General features: G+C 39.9%; 1 protein-coding gene across 1 annotated transcript in view; it reads right to left on the bottom strand.

The window, feature by feature from the left end:
- DIP-delta (Dpr-interacting protein delta) overlaps positions 1–20,361 on the bottom strand; it is a 379,588-nt gene that overhangs the window by 68,427 nt on the left and 290,800 nt on the right. Inside the window, exons 3-4 of the mRNA XM_065219505.1 lie at positions 18,685–18,791; positions 18,014–18,221 (exon numbers count right to left, since the gene is read on the bottom strand). Of these exons, the coding sequence (XP_065075577.1) occupies positions 18,014–18,221; positions 18,685–18,791 (315 nt within the window). The remainder of the gene's footprint in view (positions 1–18,013; positions 18,222–18,684; positions 18,792–20,361) is intronic.

Here is a 20,361-nt window from a genome sequence, read left to right on the forward strand (position 1 = left end):
TGCTGTTTACTTCCTTCTCTAGAGCCGTCTACCGTTGACAGGCTTCGTTTTTGGCTCCTCTGGTTCTCACCCGCTCTATCGCGGTGTTTGCTTCTCTACACTCCACGATATTCTGCCAGCTTTAATCAACGATCCACTCTTTTCGCTCACCTTATGTAATATTCACAAAAGGCAATATAATTTCTATAGTTGATGTGACGCACTCATTGGTCTGGAATGATTTACAGGGAATAACTTTTTCATACAAGCGTTCATATGGAAAACGATCCCGGAAGGTGGCATTAATCATCAGGGTCATATTATATTGGCATCGCAATAATATTCCATTGGATTTGCTGTTGTAATTTAACGTGTCATACTCAACCCAAGTAGCACATTTCCATCTAAAAAATTGAAGTAGCCTATTTATGACTGATACAAGTCGTATAAAAGTTGCAACAAACGATTTGATTCGTACTAGGGTATGGAGTATTTTATGACCATAAGTCCAAAATGACTTCTAGAAAACTCTGGAACAGATCCCGGAAGATGCAAGCGTCCTCAGCATCATGTTTGATTGGAATTGTAATATTTACTTGCCTTTGCTGTAGTGGGTTTCGAGTGCCACACTCTATGGAATATTTTAGCCAGGATTATAAGTCCAGAATGACTTCGAGAGAACCTGTATCAGATCCAGATTTCCGGAATATTTTAGCTAGGACCGTTTTTTCCTCTGTTCGGGACCTAACACCACTGCGACCAGTAATTTGATCTATTGCAGTCCCGTGTCCTTAGTTCAGTGCATACTCCATCACTATTCCCAAGTAACCATTTTGGTTTATGAGGGTTCTGTAGATCATGATTTGGACTTGTAGAATGCTATAAAATCTCAATAAAACCTGCAATGCAACTTGTTTTTTTTTACAGTTGTCATTCTTGCATTTATCGCAAGGATCCGCCTATAATTGAAAGGTCTCGCTATTTATACACAGAAAAAACATAAATTTTAATATTACATCTAAGAGGATGCACTTCAATCATGTCGAAAATCTCATGTAATGTTTATGGTCACAAAAATAAACAAATACAGTAAAAGCAGCGTAATGTCAGTTTATGCACTGTATTGATGATAATTTTGTCATTTTTGGCAAATAATTTTACACCATATTTTTGACACGATTGAAATGCATCCACTGTGATGTGATATCAAAATTATGTTTTTGCTGTGTTGAAACACCCTCCAAAGCGCTCCTTTGTCAGTCAAAATTGGATCCCGTAGCAACCAAATTAAACAATGACACCGATAATGACCATGTATCAGAACCCTAGTCTTAACCACTTCAAACAAGAGAACAACGAATAGAAGATTAGGAATCACATGTTCTTTTGATTACTGAAAAATCTTTTTTCCTTAATTTGAAGTAGTTAGGACTAGGAATCGGTGGTAGATCTTCCATCCCGTAACGTACCACAAAAAGGTGATCTACCCACGTTACGGGGCAGCTAGGACCGTTAGTTTATAATTACTTCTGGAGCACCAGGGTCAGATCCTGAATGGTGGCTCCTGTCCTCAGATTTATGCTTTGTTTGCAATATAATATTCACCTTGGTTCAACATGCATGATTTTTCGTACCACGCGATATAGTAGCTTCGAATATATCATTCCTAGTCATAATCCAGAATTGAATGAACCAGATACTGATGGCATTGGAACAGATGCCAATGTTTTTTTTTATATATCTTTATTAAGGAGACTTTCAGCCAATGTGCTATATGACAATGGAATTGTCTGAAATAATCGTTCATGGCCATATTATATGATTAATTTGCCTCAAACATGACTATGGCCTAAAGAACTGGGTTTCAGGATCATAGGAACTGATGTCAATCTGGCCATGTGTCACAGGATTCATCGCAAGCTGTTTTCATTAGACATATCTACTTTTTTGTCGTGATTGTAACGACCACATGATATGGTTTTCAAGAATATAATTATACCTTACCGTATCGTATTGCGGAATCTATGAAATGGAATTCCGGAATCCCGGAACCGATGCCAATGTGACCATATGCCAAAGGAATCCCCACAAATAATCTTTATTGACCTTATCTTATCATGCTAACATGATTTAATATGCAACATGATTATTATACCTCGAATGTTACTGTGGGGTATAAAACTGGATTCCACGAATTTCCCGGAACCGATGCCAATATGCCCATATGTCATCAGATACACTACAACCTGATTTCATTGATCATAGCTTGTCATTTTGGCATAATATGATATCATAGCCTCAATGTAATTTATTTTTTGTATTCAAACAAACCGTTCGCCGGAATTCACAGATCCGCGTTCCGGAACCGAGGCCATACTGCCCAAAATCATCTCAAATCATCTTCATTTACTTGATTTTACCTATTTGACATGCCGCAAGATACTTTTGCCTGAGATATTACTATGTCTTACAGAACCGATTTCCGGGACTCCCGGAACCGATAATATCGTAGCCATACGTTATGGAAGTATCTAAATTCAGTCTTATTAATCATATTTCATCTATCTGATATCACCAGACAACCAATTCGCGTAAAAATTTTAAACATTTGGTCAAACTGGTTAAAAAAGAACAAAAAACATAGACATATTTAAATCTCTCAAGAACAAGGAGGGTTCTAAGAGGATGTTACTTACGACAAAAGTTAGTTCAACTATTCCCCTTGAATAAAAATCCAAGTTTATGAAAATCGGATGAGGCATTGCTGAGAACGAGTTTGTTGAAAAAAAAAAAAATCGTTCGTCGTGGTACTTTACGGGTTAGAATAGGCAAAGTTAGATTAAGTTTCCCTTCCCGTTCTGTGTAATTGTGAATATAGGGTAGAGAACTACTTCGGCCTAATTGCCCATTTTGGGCCTATCGAGCAGAAAACTTCAAATAAATTCATGATTTCAGAGTTAACAATGCGTTAACAATTATGCGTTTGGTACGATACTTTAGTTAATAAGCTACGGAACGAAGTCAATGAGAACGCGTGATATGAAGGTTTGCACCCATTATTCCCAAAAACAAAAGAAGCGCTCCGACCGAATCAATTTTTATCTTCATCCGATAAGCCGAAGTGAATTCATTGGCGTTTCAATGCGTTAGGCCGAGTTTAGAATCCGTAGACCGAGTTTGGCGTCAAGAAGCAGTGTTAGACTTTTGACAATATCTCAACGATTGGTATCTCTTTATCAAATCTTACGGTACATACTGAAAGGTAAATAAATTTGGCAGCTATCAGTAAGAAAGACTAAGTGCGGGTTGTGCTTAATAGGCCGGAAATGGGGTAGTTAACCCTATGTGTGGATGATTAGGAGTGCGTGATTATGCGTGTACATGAGTGAGTGAGTTGCGAACCCCGAGTACGCCACAGGTAATTGACTTCCCAAAGTTAACGTTAGTTTTAAGTTAGGTAAAGGAAAGTTAGTCAATGAAGAAAAAGAATAAGAAGTAATTGAAGTAAAATGCGTATGATAGGATTTACACGGTACGTTTTTAACGATTTCTCGACAACGATACAACCTATCGACTTGATTCTAATCACATTATCGGTTTCAAGCTATAGATAATCGAATGGCATACTTTACTACCACATGTAAAAAAAGATCTGCGTGTACTCGTGCATGCATTGGAAAACTATTCAGCGTGCTTGTGAATTGAGCCAAAAAAACGTTATCAGCTTAAAAAATCAAAATTTTAAATGTGATCACATCACATATTCATGCGAACTCATTAAACATAATCTAGGCATATAAAAGAACCATTGTTTAAAAGATTTCTAACATGATATAATTATCATTACACGATCTATAATGTAAACGTGTGTGATGTTTGGAACTCGATTCCACACAGAAAAAATTCTGATGATGTAAAAGCCATGTATGCAAACATTCATGCAGAAAATTTCTTTTTCACGTAAACCACCATTTTGCATGAAACGTTGCTTACAAAGATAGACGGTTGAATACAATTTATGCAATATCTCATGACATGTTTCATAAATTGACGCAATCTATAATATTAACTTGTATAATATATGACGTTCCATTTATGTGCATCAAAGTAACAGAAATTTACAATAATTTTATTGAACTATGCAGATTAATGAATCGAAATCCGCACATTACACACATTTTGTATGAGGTGCACAGATTTCGATACATTTCTTAGGTGTGCAGATTATGGTCTCCCATGGTACACATTTCAAGGGGCAATGCACTCTTGTCAATTTTGAGAATCACTCCAATGTCAATTGGTCCTTAACCTTCTTGTTTTCAAAACCACACAGTGCTACCGATATACCCAACTGATGACCCTGACGGTGACATGATGTGACTGGCTTCCTAGTGCAAGCAGAAGCAAACACGGAGAAGGGGATGAAAGCCATTCAGTTTTCTCCCAGTTTCGCAGTTTTGCATCGACAAACAGCTCGGCAACCGCAAATGTAAAATGTACGCAAACAGTTTGCTTAATTTATTCGAGTGTGCCCTCCACACTTGCAGGAGCTTTCGATAGGTGGAGGACTTCCGGTGACAGTTTTAACTCTCGGGATTCATGCCATTTAACGAAATAGCCCTCGGTGACGGGTGCGGGTATGTGATGGTGTAAATTTCTGAAATTTGCCGCCCATCGTCTCCTCTGATACGAGGAGGCTGGCTGCTGGTGGAAGTTCATTATGCAAACAAGCGCTAAGGGACATCGGTGGGCTATATCCATTGGAAACATGCTTAACAGAATTAGGTTTATCCGGAATGGATGAAAATTTAATTAATTTAGCCATTTCAACTGATGATGGGCAGCAGTCGGCATGAAAATGGCCATAAAGTGCAGAATTATTCCGGGTAGAGTTGCGGGGCTAAATATTCAAATGACTCAATGAAATGGGCTATTTTGTTATTATTGATCGGAATTAATGATATCGTGGGATGTAATGAGGTGGAGTTGGAGTTGAGTCAATTTAAGCCTTAGCGATATAAAGGGGTGTATTGTATTTAAATCTCAAGTTTAAAATGAATTGTTCAAGAAGCCTTCACTCATTCTTCATATTCTTTGCTAGTGTCGAACAGAACCATATGGCTGTTCTTCAAACCGGAAATCGAATCTGCCGCATCCTGAACACTGACTCGGTAAATGAAGGTTCTATATCACATATATTGAAGAGCACCCAGAACTTAAGAATTTGGTCACCTCATGACGTGGACATAACTTTTCTAGACTTTTCGAGCACCAAAACAAAATTAATTTTTTTCACTATTTTTATAATATATTCGGTAACTTTCGCCGAATTGCTGATGTTTTTATCTCGTTTTTTTTCCTATGGTTTGTTTTTTCCGTCGATCTTGTTTTCCGTGCTGAGCACCAATGCTACCGACGTGCCAGGAATGCAGCTCCTACACCTGGACTCTACCTATCGACCCATCAACTCATGAACCGGGGACCAACGGCTTTACTTCCCATCCGAAGGAAGGCGTGATCAGAGATGTTATGCCTCAGAACATCCCGGCGGCGCCGACTGGGATTGAACCCAGGCCTGCTGGGGTGAGAGGCAATCACGCTTACCACTGCACTACTGGCACCGCTTTAAATAAAATAATAATTATGATGAACTGATTTAATTCTGCTTGCATATTTTTCCCTGGAAGCTAACAAAAATATCTAGTAGAATGCAACATAGTGTAATTTTTATTGCACTTCTGAAAGAGTACTGGCCTCTGGTTTAGGAAATAACCTATCCAATGGTTTAAAGATATTAGAAAACGGATTAATAGAATCAAAGAAACATCATTTTAAAAAAAATGTCGAGTTTATTTTCAGTTTGGTGTACGAAGAGTTTATCATTTAAATAATAAACAGTTACTCGTTAAATTTTCAAAATTGCATGGCCCTCTCCGATTTGAACTTGGTGGAATAACTTATTATGGATCAATATTGAAAAATTCAAAGTCTTAATCCAATCGGCTTTTCCCCCGCCACTTTAGACCACCCCCTTTTTTGTCGATTTATAATGAACACCAGTTTTCAATGTTAAGTATCTCTGCAGCCACTAAAATCGCAGACGGCATTAGGTACGATTTTAGTAAGGATTTTGGACGTACAATCGAATGGTATGAATAGATTTTTTCTCCAGTGTTGCCAACTTTACGATTTGAAAACTTATAATGCAAATATTTAAAAATACCCTCACTTTTTTTTAAATCTGATGACGCCAAAATGTCCAGCAAAGTTTTTTTTTACTTAAAAATCATCTATCGACACAACATTTTCTATTAAAAAGATATTGAATCTTAAAGATAGCATGATTTTTTTTTTTTTCGTTTACGAATGCTTAGATATAAAAGTTGGTCTCTTCATGGAATCCATTAATAACGATGAAATCTGTAGATTCACACTATGAAAAAGTCATGAAAATTTCCGTGCCCTGAGACCGACACACGCAAGCGGCCCAAATGACATAAGAATCAGTTGAAAGAAACTAGAAAATCAATTCAAAAAGCGTACTTTTTGTCGAGTTGCGTATGTTTCGGTTTAGGAACACTTAATTTAACATGAGATGTTTGTTTACGTTCCATAAATTACGTTTTGTTGGTCGACGGCTTCCGGATAAAAGAAGTTCGGCTTTCGGATAAAAGAAGTTCGTCTATAAGATTGGAGATAGCGGCGCCGGTGGTGTAGTGGTCAGCGTGATTGACTCTCACCCCAGCAGGCTTGGGTTCAATCCCAGTCGGCGCCGCCGGGATGTTCTGAGGCATAACATCTCTGATCACGCCTTCCTTTGGAAGGGAAGTAAAGCCGTTGGTCCCCGGTTCATGAGTTGATGGGTCGATGGGTAGGGTCCAGGTATGGGAGCTGCCTTCCTGGTGTCGGTAGCTTTGGTGCTCAGCACGGAAAACAAGATCGACAGAAAACAAATCAAGGAAAAAAAAAAGATTGGAGATCTTGAACGTGAAGTGATCTGAAGTAGTGTTCCAGCACATTCCAAGAATCTTTTCAACCGTATGTTCACCGCCAAGGTTTTTCTCCGTTGTGGCTGATTCGTTCAGCGCCTCCAGTACTGCCCGAAAGTTAGACGCCCAATTGTGAATTGCCAATGCATGTATCTTCTTCACATCACCCGTTAGCTTGATTGCTTCTTCCTCCTGTTCGACGCTCAATAGCATATCGTGAGCGCGAAATTGACCACCGCCTCTAACCTATCGATGTTTGGCGATGGCAAATTTCGAACCTTCTTCATGATTGCTTGCACGATTGCTTCCGGTCTGCCATACAACATTTTCAGTGTAGACAACACACCTCCGACATTCTATGGATGGAGCAGACGGCACTTGACTGCTTCTAATGCCCTTCCCTTTAGGCACTTTCTAAGCCGCAGCATAATTTCCTCATTCGAATGCCCGCACATTTGGGTGGAGTTGGTGAAAATTGAGAAAAAGAGTGGCAAATTCTCAGGGTTTCCGCTGAACTCCGGGAGATCTTTCGAGACTGCCTGCCGGGCGGCCAGCTGGCTTCTGTTTAAAATGCATACCGTTTCATCGTCGATATGTGGCACAGACGGAAACGTTGGCACTTGATGACTTTGACGTATCGGTGTTGACCCTTGACCTGGAACGAACGAGCGTGGTTCAATCAGCAACGGATGATTAGTGATGATCGGATGATGGGCAGGTTGAGAACTAGGGAACCCTGATGGTGCTGGGTAATCCCGTGGATGCGCTGGCTGGCTTATACTTCGTCCGAAATGTTGAGCCTGGTGCTCTGAAGGACCTCTCAAGTTGCTTGGAATAGATCCTCCTATTTCTTCTGGTTCCAGACCGGAATCTGCGTCTTCTCCACACCGCTCCGTATCAGCTACCCATTACTCAATCTTCTCTGCTCTATTCGCCTCGGGTTCACTAATCACTGTTGATGTATCACTGCCGTACTCAAGAAGCGCTTCAAATTTCTTCTCTAGGTACCTCTGCTCCAGTTTCTTCTCCTCTTAGATCTTCAGCAGCTGCAGCTTCAATCTCCTTCTTGACTCGCTCTGTGAGCTTCTTCCAATGCTCCTAGATCGCTGCGATGGAGGTGGATTTGTTGCCGTTTGGTCTCGATCAACTACGGGGGGAGCCGCTGGATGTTTACTGCTCAGGGAAGCACAGCTGGCGCAACACCAACTTACATCTTGGATTTCCTGCGTTACCTTCACACATGCAAAATGAAACCACCGCTTACAACTATCGTACTGAACCATTTTCATACTGTTAAGCTCACCACACAATTGACAGTCTGACAACCGAATCGAACGCGCGTTCCGCGTCAAGGAGGATGAGCCGTGTGATCGGATGCTCACGAGGCAGTATGATCGGTTAAGCGTCATTTCAGGCGATAAGCGGACAAGCTTGCGTTCGACCTCGAACCCTGAGGAAATTGTGTTCGTCTAGAAAGGCACATTGATGGAAAATTGGACTGCTTCTAGGGATAGACCTATCATGATTCTCCGTGTGCCGGTTTCTTGAGAGAATGGTGATCTCATCTGCTGTTCGGAACAGATAGCATTCAGCATCGCTCTGCTCTCGTCGTTGTAGGGGTCCGTTGATCCGTTCCATCTGATATATGCTGATTTTCAGATTGCGTACATAGCGAAGAACGTAAGCTGTGCAACGAAGCATTTTCTGCCAGTTGGAAAAACGATGCGGGTTGATCACTGGTTCTGCGACTTCCGCATGCAACATCAAGTGTGGGCGAAGTTCTTCGGTGGTGTTTCCGGTGCGATGATTGGCGGTAGGCCACTGATCCGACGGTTTCCACAGGAACTCTGGACCACTAAACCACCGGCTGGAAGCGGACAAGTCGGGATTGTTTTTCCACTTTGTTCCTTCATCTGCTACGTTCTGCTTATTCGGAACTCGTGTAAAAATAGTTATTTATAAGTGTGTTTACTAAAAATCTGAACCTTTCAACTTTCAATCAAACCAAATGCAAAAATGTGATTTAATCTCCAGGGTTGCCAACTTTGCGTTTTTTTTTTAGTTGAAAACAATAAATGACATTTTCTTAAATTTTATTATATTTATAGATTCTTATTTTGGATGTTAAGCTTGTTTGTGATCCAAAATATTCGAGAGCTATTGATTGTATACAAATAACTGATAACACCAAGAGATGTATTCGACAAATCAATACAAAAGTTGTACAATGCTCTTTTTCACATATCATGACAAAGCCACGCCGTACCGCTGATGACAGACTGTATTGAAATGTTCATTATATTTTCTATAATGAAAAGCTGAGTGGTGCGAAGACGGACCTCAAAATCGAACCACTTTCGAGCTGTCAAATCGAACCACTTTTTTATCATTGTGGTTCGTTGAAATAGATAGAAGTATAGTTATCGTCCAAAATAAAAAATAAATATTTTTCAGTAATGTTTTTGATCTTTTTAAAAAAGTGATTCGAAACGACTCAAACAATTAAAAATAACAGTATTATTGCGTATTGCCAATCTTCATCGTTAACAACTTTATCACTTTCGTCAATTGTTTCACTGATAAATGGACCATCATCATATGTTCGCAGTGTAGGGATTGCATTTTTATCACGATAAGCAACTGAATTCAGATGTTTTACACAATTTTTATCAAAATGAATACTGCACAACCGGTCACTGGGTTTGATTTGAAAATTGAGATCCACCTCACAGAAACTGAGCCACTCTTTTCGTACTGCTGAATCCTTGGGAAACCTGAATAGGCTTCGCTTTTCGTCGTGTCCATCTTTATAATTGCAAAAGTGAGCAAAACACTTCATTCTGAATTTTATTCCACTCCGTAAAAACTCCAGCTATGAACAATGTCAACAAACAATCACAAAGTCACGAATCGGCTCTGCACAAAAAGCCGTTTGACACTTCTCTCTACCAACCGACGGTGATGAAACGTTTATTTCAACACTACCAACATGAAGAAAATTTCACTTCGCACCACTCAGATGAAAAGTAGTTTAGCCTCAAATGAAGTACATCAGTCAGAGCTGGTAAATATCAGGGCCGTCATGTGATGATGAGAAAACAGGTCCTCTCACTATCACGAGACGAAACTACCTATCATTGGCTTTCACCAAATTGGTACAGGGTGTAAAAGGTGAAATAAACATTACTTATACGACAATTTTTAAATGCAAAATAAAATTAAAAATAAAATACAATACCCTATTCAAATGTTGAACAAAACCGCAAGAATTGCGACAATGTTGATAGCATTTGCTAAGCATTGAAGGAAAACAATATTTTATTTTTTGTATGTTCAAACAATTTGGAGTGTACTGTAAGTAGAAAGAAGTAACGGGACTTATACCATAGAGGTAACTCTAAGACAAGAAGGTCCCGAAGAAACGTGCTCAACTTTTTGGCTCTGCTCTGGCACTGTCTTTGGTCCCAAGCTAATCGATACACCCCTCGAAACATAGGAAAATCCACGAGCCCCTCATTTTATCTGTCAAACTTTCATAGCGAATCAAAACAAACATAGTGTAGTACTAAAATTTCAACTGGAATGGGGTACGTTAATCAATTTGCTTGGGACCAATAGTTAAGTAGTGAGCCAATTTAAAATCGCTAGTTTCCACCGGTTGCTTATACCACTTAAACAATATTAACCATCGTGTGCACTGTGACGTGAAAAAAACACTGAAAAAAAAATCCTAAGAATTTCAAAAGAATCTCTTATGATTTTTGGTCACATTTGTTTAAGCTTTGAAAGAGAATTCATAAGTCAAAACAATTATATTCATTAGTCAAAAGTATTAAAAAATGCAGGAGACAGGAGATTGAGATTATTGAGTCCGTGATTTGCGATCACGTCTATCAACGCCTATGAAATCGGAAAGGCTAAAGGAGTACAAGAACCAGATGTGGGCAAAACAGCTCATCTGGCTGAGCGGATCAGACTCGTACAGCTCACTAAGGGGAACCGATTCTTTAGAACAGCCATTCATCTCACATTAAATTATAAAAACTTTGGCACAAATTTAAAATCGGAAAAGAAATACGTGGTTTTGATGACCTTAAACCAATACAGCTATATAAGCTTAAAACTAAATACAATTGTAAAAGCAGTCTAAACCAATAAAGCTGTAGTTTACAATATGGCTCTACTTTTAAAGTGTATACGCCACTAATGCAACAACTGAACAGCCACCGCGTAAACCCAAATGCGAGCAAAATGTGTCAACAACATATCAATGAACGCAAAAAAATGTATGCGAGAGAGGTACATCTACATCATACGCGATGATATGATTGGCATCGTGTCATACGCCAGATTTTATTGCTGATGTTAATTCTCCAGCACAATTTCTCTCTAAACTTAAGTAAAACACAAATTTCACGTTATATTTCAATTGTAGTTGTTTATTTCAGATATGATTTGAAAATTCACGAAGTCAACACATAGTTATTCGGTATTTGCATAACGTTTTCGAACTTTACGCTTAACTTCATACATTAGGGTTTGTACAGACTCCTCAGATGGTGGCCGTCTTGGTCCAAATTTGTTGGAAGTGTTTGATATCTTTGATTCCTTGTTTCTTTCCAGAAAGCTTCCGCTTCATCAGAGCCCAATCTATCTCAATTGGACGTAACTCTGGACAATTTGGCGGATTTGCGGTTTTTGGTATAATATTCACTTGATTTTCTTCGTACCACTCCATCACAGTTTTAGCATAAAACATTGGATATCGCTTCTACAGGCACTATTTCAGGTAAATCTGCTTGTTGATTGTGCCTGCAGTGATGAAAGGTTTACTCTTTCGGCCACACGTGCAAATTATTTGCCAAATAAGTTATTTTTTGGAAAATTTCGTTGCCTTCTTCGTCCTGAAATACTCAGCTGTAGCATTTTTGGCCACAGCTGAATAGCAAGCCAACCCTTGAAGCTGCTTGAAATCCTCTAGGACATAAGCTTCATCGTCCATACAAACTGGAACTGTTTTTACTTTAACTCCAACTGTTTTTACTTTATACGACAAAACCAGGTGACATTCCTAATTTACGAGCCACCGTTTTAACAGAGAAAATCGAATTTTCCTTCAATATCCTCTTCACTTTTCGGTCCATGACAGGATCAGCATGTCCAATATATTTATCACTTCTCGGTTTCCTCTCGACCTTTAAGCCTTACGAAAATGATTTTAGCACACCGGAAAATTGGATTTAGGTAAATCCATTTTTTTTCAAGTTCCCGTATTGACAAGTCAGGATTTACATTAAGTCTGTAAAAAACCCGCTCGCGAACGTGTTTTGTATTCGTCGCCATCTTTAACACTAAACATGGAATGCAAACACCAATCATAGTTTTTTTCATCAATGACTCCCAGCTATACCTCAGCGACATTTTTCACTCCTACGTGCACTATTTCAAAAGTTACAGTGATTTTAAGGTGTCCAGAATAATGTGGATACAGACCTTAGCATAAGTGTTAACAGCCTATTAGCTCAAGATCACAGGTCAAATCCGTATCCGGAGCTGAATCGTGAAGAATTGAGATAGAAAAAAATACGAAGAGTTGGACGCGTCCGAGAGCTGTCATCCTATACAGCTCCCAGTGCATCAATCGGGTCGATGATTCGGATCCGGAGCTGATGCGGTGTTTACACTTTTGCTGGTGTGCTAGTGTACTGGAACTGAACTAAAAAGTAGTCAGCATAATGTAAACAGGACGTCAGAATTTACAAGCATGAGGTTACAGGAGCAACTGTAATTCGTGCTAGTTGGTTGAGTTGATTGAGAATTAGCATAAGTGTAAACACTCCATGAGCTGTGAGGTAAAGAGCTGCATTTAGGTTTTCGGTTATTTGTTTTGTGTGGATTTTTTGCTACCCCAGGGAATGATGAGAGGAAATATTGGATCACATATGCTGAAGGAATAACATCAGCAATCAGAGTCGGGTACTTAAATGCATTGGATAACCGCTTTTACCGTTGATGCTATACATCGGTAGGCACATGTTGTATTATGCACGCATCTTGGTTTTCCTATAGATAGTATCTGATAGTATAGATTCCATAGATAAGCGAAGGCAAAGTATAATGTAGCCAAACGAACTGTCAGTTAGTGTAGCCAAACGAGCATGACATCATCATGGTGTTGTTTAAGGGAGAAGTATTGTACAGTATTGTATAGCACAGAACGCTGTCCACACTCCACATTCCGATTTATTTCGCGGACAACGGAAGAAGGAAAGATAAAGCAAACCATTCCTCGATTCATTGTTGCAAAGATTTCAAGCTGAACATTGTATTAGGACCTAAGTAACATTGATCGATTTTCTCTTTAGTTAATAACTTGAGCACATAGCCGTTTTTTGTTGTGCTTGTCGTATGCTAGATAAAAGCTTCTTTTACCGATTTGTGTGCTGAAAATACCTGGGAATGTTTTTACATGGTCGTGGGAATGCAAAGAGAAAGTCGACGAAGAGAATCTTTCAATGTTACTTAAGACCTCATGCAATGTTCAGCTTGATTTTCTTTGCACTTCATTTTGAATTTTTGCACACGAATCAAAACAAAACTGCGCAAAGAAGAGCTCTATGATGGCATGATATTTTTTTTACGGATGCCAGTCAGATCATTTATTTATCATGGCTGCCAAAACAACTTTTTGTGCCTCCGCTTATCTATGGAATCTATAGTATCTATCTGAGTACTGCGGAGTAAATCGATTTCATTTTGCTAGCCAATGGAAAACTGCTTGAAAATTTGTTCAAGTTTAAAATTGTTTTGTTCTTTCTCAGTTGATTCCCGCCAAAAGCTCTGAGCCAGGAGTGCTCGAGCCCCCATGACTCTATCAAAGTTTGTTTACAAACATGTTTCGCCAAAGTATGTTTTACTGCAATTGAAAACTCAGCTGAGTCATAAAAACTATGCTGGTTTTTATACTTTCATCATTGAGCCTGTTGGTTTTTGTCTTTGAGCTTACAATTAAGAATGTGTTATGAAAAAGTATGAATCATTTTTATACGATTGCAATGCTTGACGAGAGGTAAGAACAGTAACTGAGTTTGTTGCTTCTGAATGTTTGGCTCCCGTTTGACAGTTTAGACTGGCTCCCAAGTGACAAGCACATTGAGTGAGTTCGCAGCACCCAGCTATCTATAGGTTTACCCTGTGGCTATTCAATACGTTCCGCTATAAGTGACGGGTTAACTGGTTTAGACTTAGATAGTGATAAGAGTAAGCTAATGAGCTGTGGTTCCTAAAAAATAAATCACGGGTCATCAGCTCACTTTAGTGAATCGGGTCTTTAGAACAGGGAGCAGATCGCCTATCTCTAATAAGAACCACCTAATGTACTACGATAATCATTCATAAGTCGTGTTTATGGAATTCATAAGTGTATTATGAAATCAAAATTGTCCAGGTTCATAAGTAATCCCTTATGGAATTCATAAGTTTATTTGCCTCAGTGTAGTAAGGAATAGTTAAAATCGAATGAGAAGCAAGGGCACAGTTTCGGATGAAACCGACTGTTCGAAGTTCCATATCTGTTCTGTGCTTGAGTTTATCTTATCATATTCCTCCATTTTGAGTAAATTGTTGGCTCAAAAACACATTCAACTTGTGAAATGGAATCACTAGTGTGGTGAAACAGGGTACAATATTTTGCCGAAGGCATTTTATTTCCTTGATTTGTTTTCCGTCGATCTTGTTTTCCGTACAGAGTACCATTGCTACCAACGCCTGGGAGGCAGCTCCCACACCTGAACCCTACATATCGACCCAGCAACTCATGGACCAGAGAACAATGGCTTTACTTCCCTTCCGAAGGAATGCCACAGGAAATTTTATGCCACAGGAAATTTTATGCCACAGGAAATCCGGCGGCGCTGACTGGGATTGAAACCAGGCCTTTTAGGTTGAGAGGCAATGATGCTTACCACTACACCACTGGCTACGCTATTTAGCCAGCCCAAATAACCAACAAGCCCGTCAATCACCCTTCTTGCTGTATAAGGCTGCTTTTACGACTGATATAAAGTTTGGAAACCCTATATTTACCTTATATCTCAAAAAGGGCGATTATCGGATAGTTAGCGGCAGTGTTCGGAAAAACTCAAAAACCCAAAACTCATGCATTAGTTTATGCGCCTATGAGTTTTGCCTTGCAAAATTCAACGTCGCAAAAATTATCGATGAGTTTTCAGGTTCATAAATTCATTTATTTATATTTTGGCGCTATTTATTGTTATTACTATTGTTTTTACATCAGGAGTTGGAAAACTAACAAAACATGCATAACCATGGTATCAATTGGCGTTTGAGTGGTTTTTATGAGTTTAAAGTTGGAATGATTTTTCGACGTTGTGAGTGTGAGTGCGTGAATATGCATGAGAATCTCATGCGTGAATTTTGTTTGCCACATTTGCACGCGAGTTTATTCTCGCAAGGATACTCAATGAATGAGATTTGAGAATGATTTTCCGAACACTAGTTAGCGGGCTTGGTGGTTACTTGGGAGGGGTTGTCATGGTATGATTTTGCCTGTCATGTTATCCACACTTGTTTCAAAAGTATTTATTGAATGAAGATGTGAAAAAGCACAAACAGCGAGAAAAATAATCTCACTGAACTTTCAAAACGCGGTTCTTAAAAGTTTCCCAAAATCCGCAGTGTATTCACTGTCGTTGCCGTGAATACAACACGCCCATTTGTTCATCGATTTCAAATTCGCATACGACACAATCGATCTAGATCAGTTATGGCAGATTATGATTATGAGATTGGTATAGGCGACGATGGATCGAGTGATGTGCGTTGTTTGAGTATCGGGGACATTCTCGAGTCCCTTTGAATCTCGAAGGGGGTTACGGCAAGGTGATGGACTTTCGTGTCTGCTATTCAACATCGCGTTAGAAGGTGTGATTAGTAGAGCTGGGATAGACACAAGTGGCACGATCTCCAGGAAGTCCATCCAGCTTCTTGGCTTCGCCGATGACATTGACATCATGGCACGGAACTTTGAGACGATGGCGGAAACGTACATCAGACTGAAGGCTGAAGCTAGGCGGATTGGACTTGCCATCAACGCATCGAAGACAAAATACATGAGAGGAAGAGGTTCTAGAATGTTAGCCTTCCGACCCGAGTTAAGATTGACGGTGAATTTGGGCTCACTGGTGCCCACCAAAAATGAAACCATCAGGGAATCGTGCCTACTTTGGACCGTCGCACGAAGTTTGCTATCTACAAGACGCTGATTAGACTGGTGGTTCTCTACGGCTACGAAACCTGGACTATGCTCGAGTAGGACCAACGCGCCCTTGGTGTTTTCGAACGGAAGGTGTTGCGTATCATCTACGGTGGAGTGCAGATGAATGACGGAACATGGAGGAGGCGGATGAACCACGAATTGCACCAGCTGCTGGGAGAACCATTGCAAAAATTAGACGACTACGATGGGCTGGGCACGTCGTAAGAATACCGCTCGAAGATTCATTGAAAATTGGTCTTGAAAGTGACCCAAAAGGAACAAGAAGAAGAGGCGCGCAGCGGGCAAGGTGGATCGACCACGTAGAAGGCGACCTGCGTACCCTTCGCAGACTATGAGGCTGGCGAAGTGTGTCCATGGATCGAGTAGAGTGGAGACAACTTATTCGGACATCAGAGGACAACAAGACCGTAGCCTGATTGAGTCCTTCGTTCTATTGATCATCCAAACAACCGTCAACGAAATGACAGAGCTCGGATCTAAACGCCATCCACATGTCCTCTAGGTTAATTAAATCAGATTTTCACAGGTTTTAAACAATATTCGATATTAAAGATTTGTTCATAAATTTCCGCCAATCTGTAGGTGGTATTATTTTTTTTGTTTGTTGAAATGACCCACTCCCATTAGACTGGCCCACATTAATATGGGGGAATTTTTTGATTAATTTTTTCAACGGGCCAACCTCTAGATTTGTTCCATTAGGTGAGAAAGCCACTCTCTGAATATTTCAGCTCATTCGGATGTAACACGAGCTGGCGCTTTTGATTACAATTTATATGAGGATATTGGTTTAAATGTATGGAGAATTAATATTCCTTCACTCTGGTTCAGCAAACACGATTAAGCTCAGAATTTCAGCACACGTAGTTTAAACAATAAGGAACAACTTTGCTCAAGACACCATTACGATTCAAGTTAGTATTATGGAGATATTAATGAATTATGTGCATGCTGCTCGTATATTGTAACAAAATACAGGCAGCTTATGCAACGTATCAACTAGATACTAAACAACTGAAAATAAAAGTTCATATTTTCCACAGGCCAACATCTAGACTCGTGTCTTTTGGTGCGATAACCATTCTCTGAATGTTTCAGCCCTTTTTGACGTTACACGGGCTGGCACTTTTGCTTTAATGTTCATATAGGAGATTTGGTTGACATTTACATAAACAAAATGCTCATATACATTCAAAAGTGAATATCACAATAAAACTAACTGGATTCATTCTGTTTGTCTGTGGTAGGAGTGTCATTTTGTCATGTTTCTTATTCAAAATCCCCATACAAAATTCAAACTAAAAGCGCCAGCTCATCTTAGAACCAAATGAGCTGAACCCACAGACAAACAGACGTAACTCTTCATTTTGCATCTTCGTTCACGCATTTAACGGTTGATTTGAATATTATCAGTTCCGCGAACTACTCGCCGCAGCGCTGGCATCGGATTACTTTGACGTTTCTATACATTCTATAGAACTTTTATGCAATATTGTTTGCGAGTTAGCGAGCAATCTTGTTTTCCGCGAGAAGCCAGAGAGATGTCGTTACTGAGGTCCTATGTTTTGAAATACTATGTTTTCAAGAAAAACTTGTTCAAAGTGTTACGTCTGTTTGTCTGTGCTGAACCTTTAGGATAATGGTTTTCTCACCTAAAGAAACCGTGAAAAATGTGTATTTATATTTTTGTGGGCCAGTCTAACTCCCATGACAGACAAACAATGAGCACCATGACATTGCCACTTACCCACTACTTGCAGATAGCCAACTTGGCTGATCATGGGGTTGGTGTTGACTTGGCACATGTAGTAGCCCCGGTCGTCCTGTTGGGCTTGGCTAACGTGCAACAGCCACGTGTTGGAATTGTCGTAGGTGACACTGTACCGTGGAATCCGGGAGATCACGTGCCGATGTATCGTCAGTATCATCTGCCGGTCTATGTGGATCCATGCGACCTGCAAACGAATCATAAATTGTAGCTCCCAGTGACAGTGACAGCTTACAGTCAGTCAGTGCGATGATGGTGTAAATGCTAGGACGAAGAGATTATCTTGTAACTGTAAAGTTTTATCTTGTTTTGTGGTTTCCGGCAGGAGGGGTGGTGCTAAGTGCATAGGATTACACTACAATATAATTGCTCGTCGATATGAGATGAGGGTTGCTGAAAGTGAAGCCTGCTCACGCCAGGATGGAACCTGTGAAGCTGAGTTGGAGTTTGAGCGAGAGGCATTGATGGGTTGTAATTTAATTGCGGTTGCATGGATTATTTAGTATGAAAAACAAACTAGAACAGATGTTGTGGGCTTATCAGAGCAATGTTGAATGGATTATTTATTGAAAATGTGTCAATCTAAATGCAGTACAAATGCCTGTCGAGGTTGTCACAAGGAATGATTACTCAATTAAGTAGATGTTTACCTTGTATGTCCCTAAATGTTCTACCACGCAAGGCAGATTCGCATCTCTCCCGACTGCTACTGTCACATTTGGGATGGGCTGTGCAAATCGCGGCTCGTCCATGAACACTGTAATGAAGAAAAAATAACGAGTATTAGGATGACGGCCATAGGAAGTTGATAACAATTCATTTTCATAGTATCACATTTCTTCGTGTGTTGTTTTTACAAACTGCATCTCTCTTTCATTCTCACAAAGGGGTCGGCATAAGTGATCCTGAATATGATTATGAAGTAAGTGAATGGCAGGATGTGGAAAAATTATGATACGTTACATTCCGTCCCTTGACAGGTAACGGCAAAGGCAACCACCAGCAGCGGTATCCGCTGTCGAGGATAGGATGTTATAATAGCGAAAACGGGAAAAAGTCGAGGAAATTTGATTTGTTTTCTGGGTCGTACCATTTTACTTCCCCAGCGCAGGCAAGTCGTATTTTCTGCCACTACACTGTTCATACAAGAATTTCAAACTGGCCAGGAGCAAAAATCCGCGCCAATCTTCAACACGGGTTGAAGAGTGCCGACGGTGGCAGTGGAGGTGGTGCTGCGTCGGAAATGGAACGGATCGTGCCATGCGTTTAAAATATTCATTGTTCCGGTGAAAAGTGGATAGAATTTTATATTTAATCTGTTTACTTGTCGTTAGCAATGCACTTTTTACCCGTTTGCAGGTTAAAGTGGATGATACCTCATGCCGTGACGAGATGAGCATTTTCACTTACACCAATTTCCTTCCCCGTTTGGAGACGGGAATAACATTTCCAACGCGCCTTGTCCTTTGCTACATCTTGAGACCAGGCAGTGTTGGTCCAGAAGATAGGTTTTTGTTTCATTGCTTTCTCTGGCGAACACATGGCAAGTGTCTATTGTGTCTCGTGCTAACCCGTTTTGGGTCTCGATTAGAGTCACGTGCACCACTCGGCATTCGAGCAGAAACGTAAAGGTAGTGATGCTAAGGTAGATCTGATGTGTTGTAATTTGTTACTGTGTAGCATTTGTTTGCAAAGGGGCACGATCCAGCTAAATAACATTTAATTGTATGTATCAAATCAGATGGACATTTAAATCATCGATCATTAGCGTATACATTGAGTGCCCAGCAACACATTGAGATCAAATAAGACTAGTGCCTAGCGCCTCGTTCGTGGCAATTATCAATCCTTATCTATTATAATGTGTCCTTAATTTTTTTAGGCCTCCCTTAGCTCAGTCGGTAAAGGCGCAGCTACAAAGCAAGACCATACTGGAGGTGGCCGAGAATCGAGGAACGGTCTAGGAATTTTTCGGGTTGGAAAATTTCTCGACTTCCCTGGGCACAGAAGTATTATGGGTACAGGTATCGAAAGCTCTCAATAAATATCTGTGGAAGTGCATCTGCAACACTGCAACACTAAGTTGAGAGCATGCAATAAGCTAATATGCGATAAGCAATAGCATTTGGGAGAAGAAGAACATATCTTTAAGTACTTGGAAAATCCCTAAAAATAATGAAACAAACCGAAAATTTCAAAATTTGCCTGATGTTTTTTTGAGTTTACCTGAAGATCTCGGAACTGATGAGTCGAATCAACCTAAGACCGCAAGTCTCTATAATAAAGATGATAATAATTTCTGAACTATGCTGAAGATTTTCTAAATC

The sequence above is a fragment of the Ochlerotatus camptorhynchus genome, unplaced genomic scaffold, assembly GCF_037179485.1.
Source record: "Ochlerotatus camptorhynchus isolate MF236.1 unplaced genomic scaffold, CSIRO-AGI_Acam_v1.1 ptg000105l, whole genome shotgun sequence".
Taxonomy (NCBI): domain Eukaryota; kingdom Metazoa; phylum Arthropoda; class Insecta; order Diptera; family Culicidae; genus Ochlerotatus; species Ochlerotatus camptorhynchus.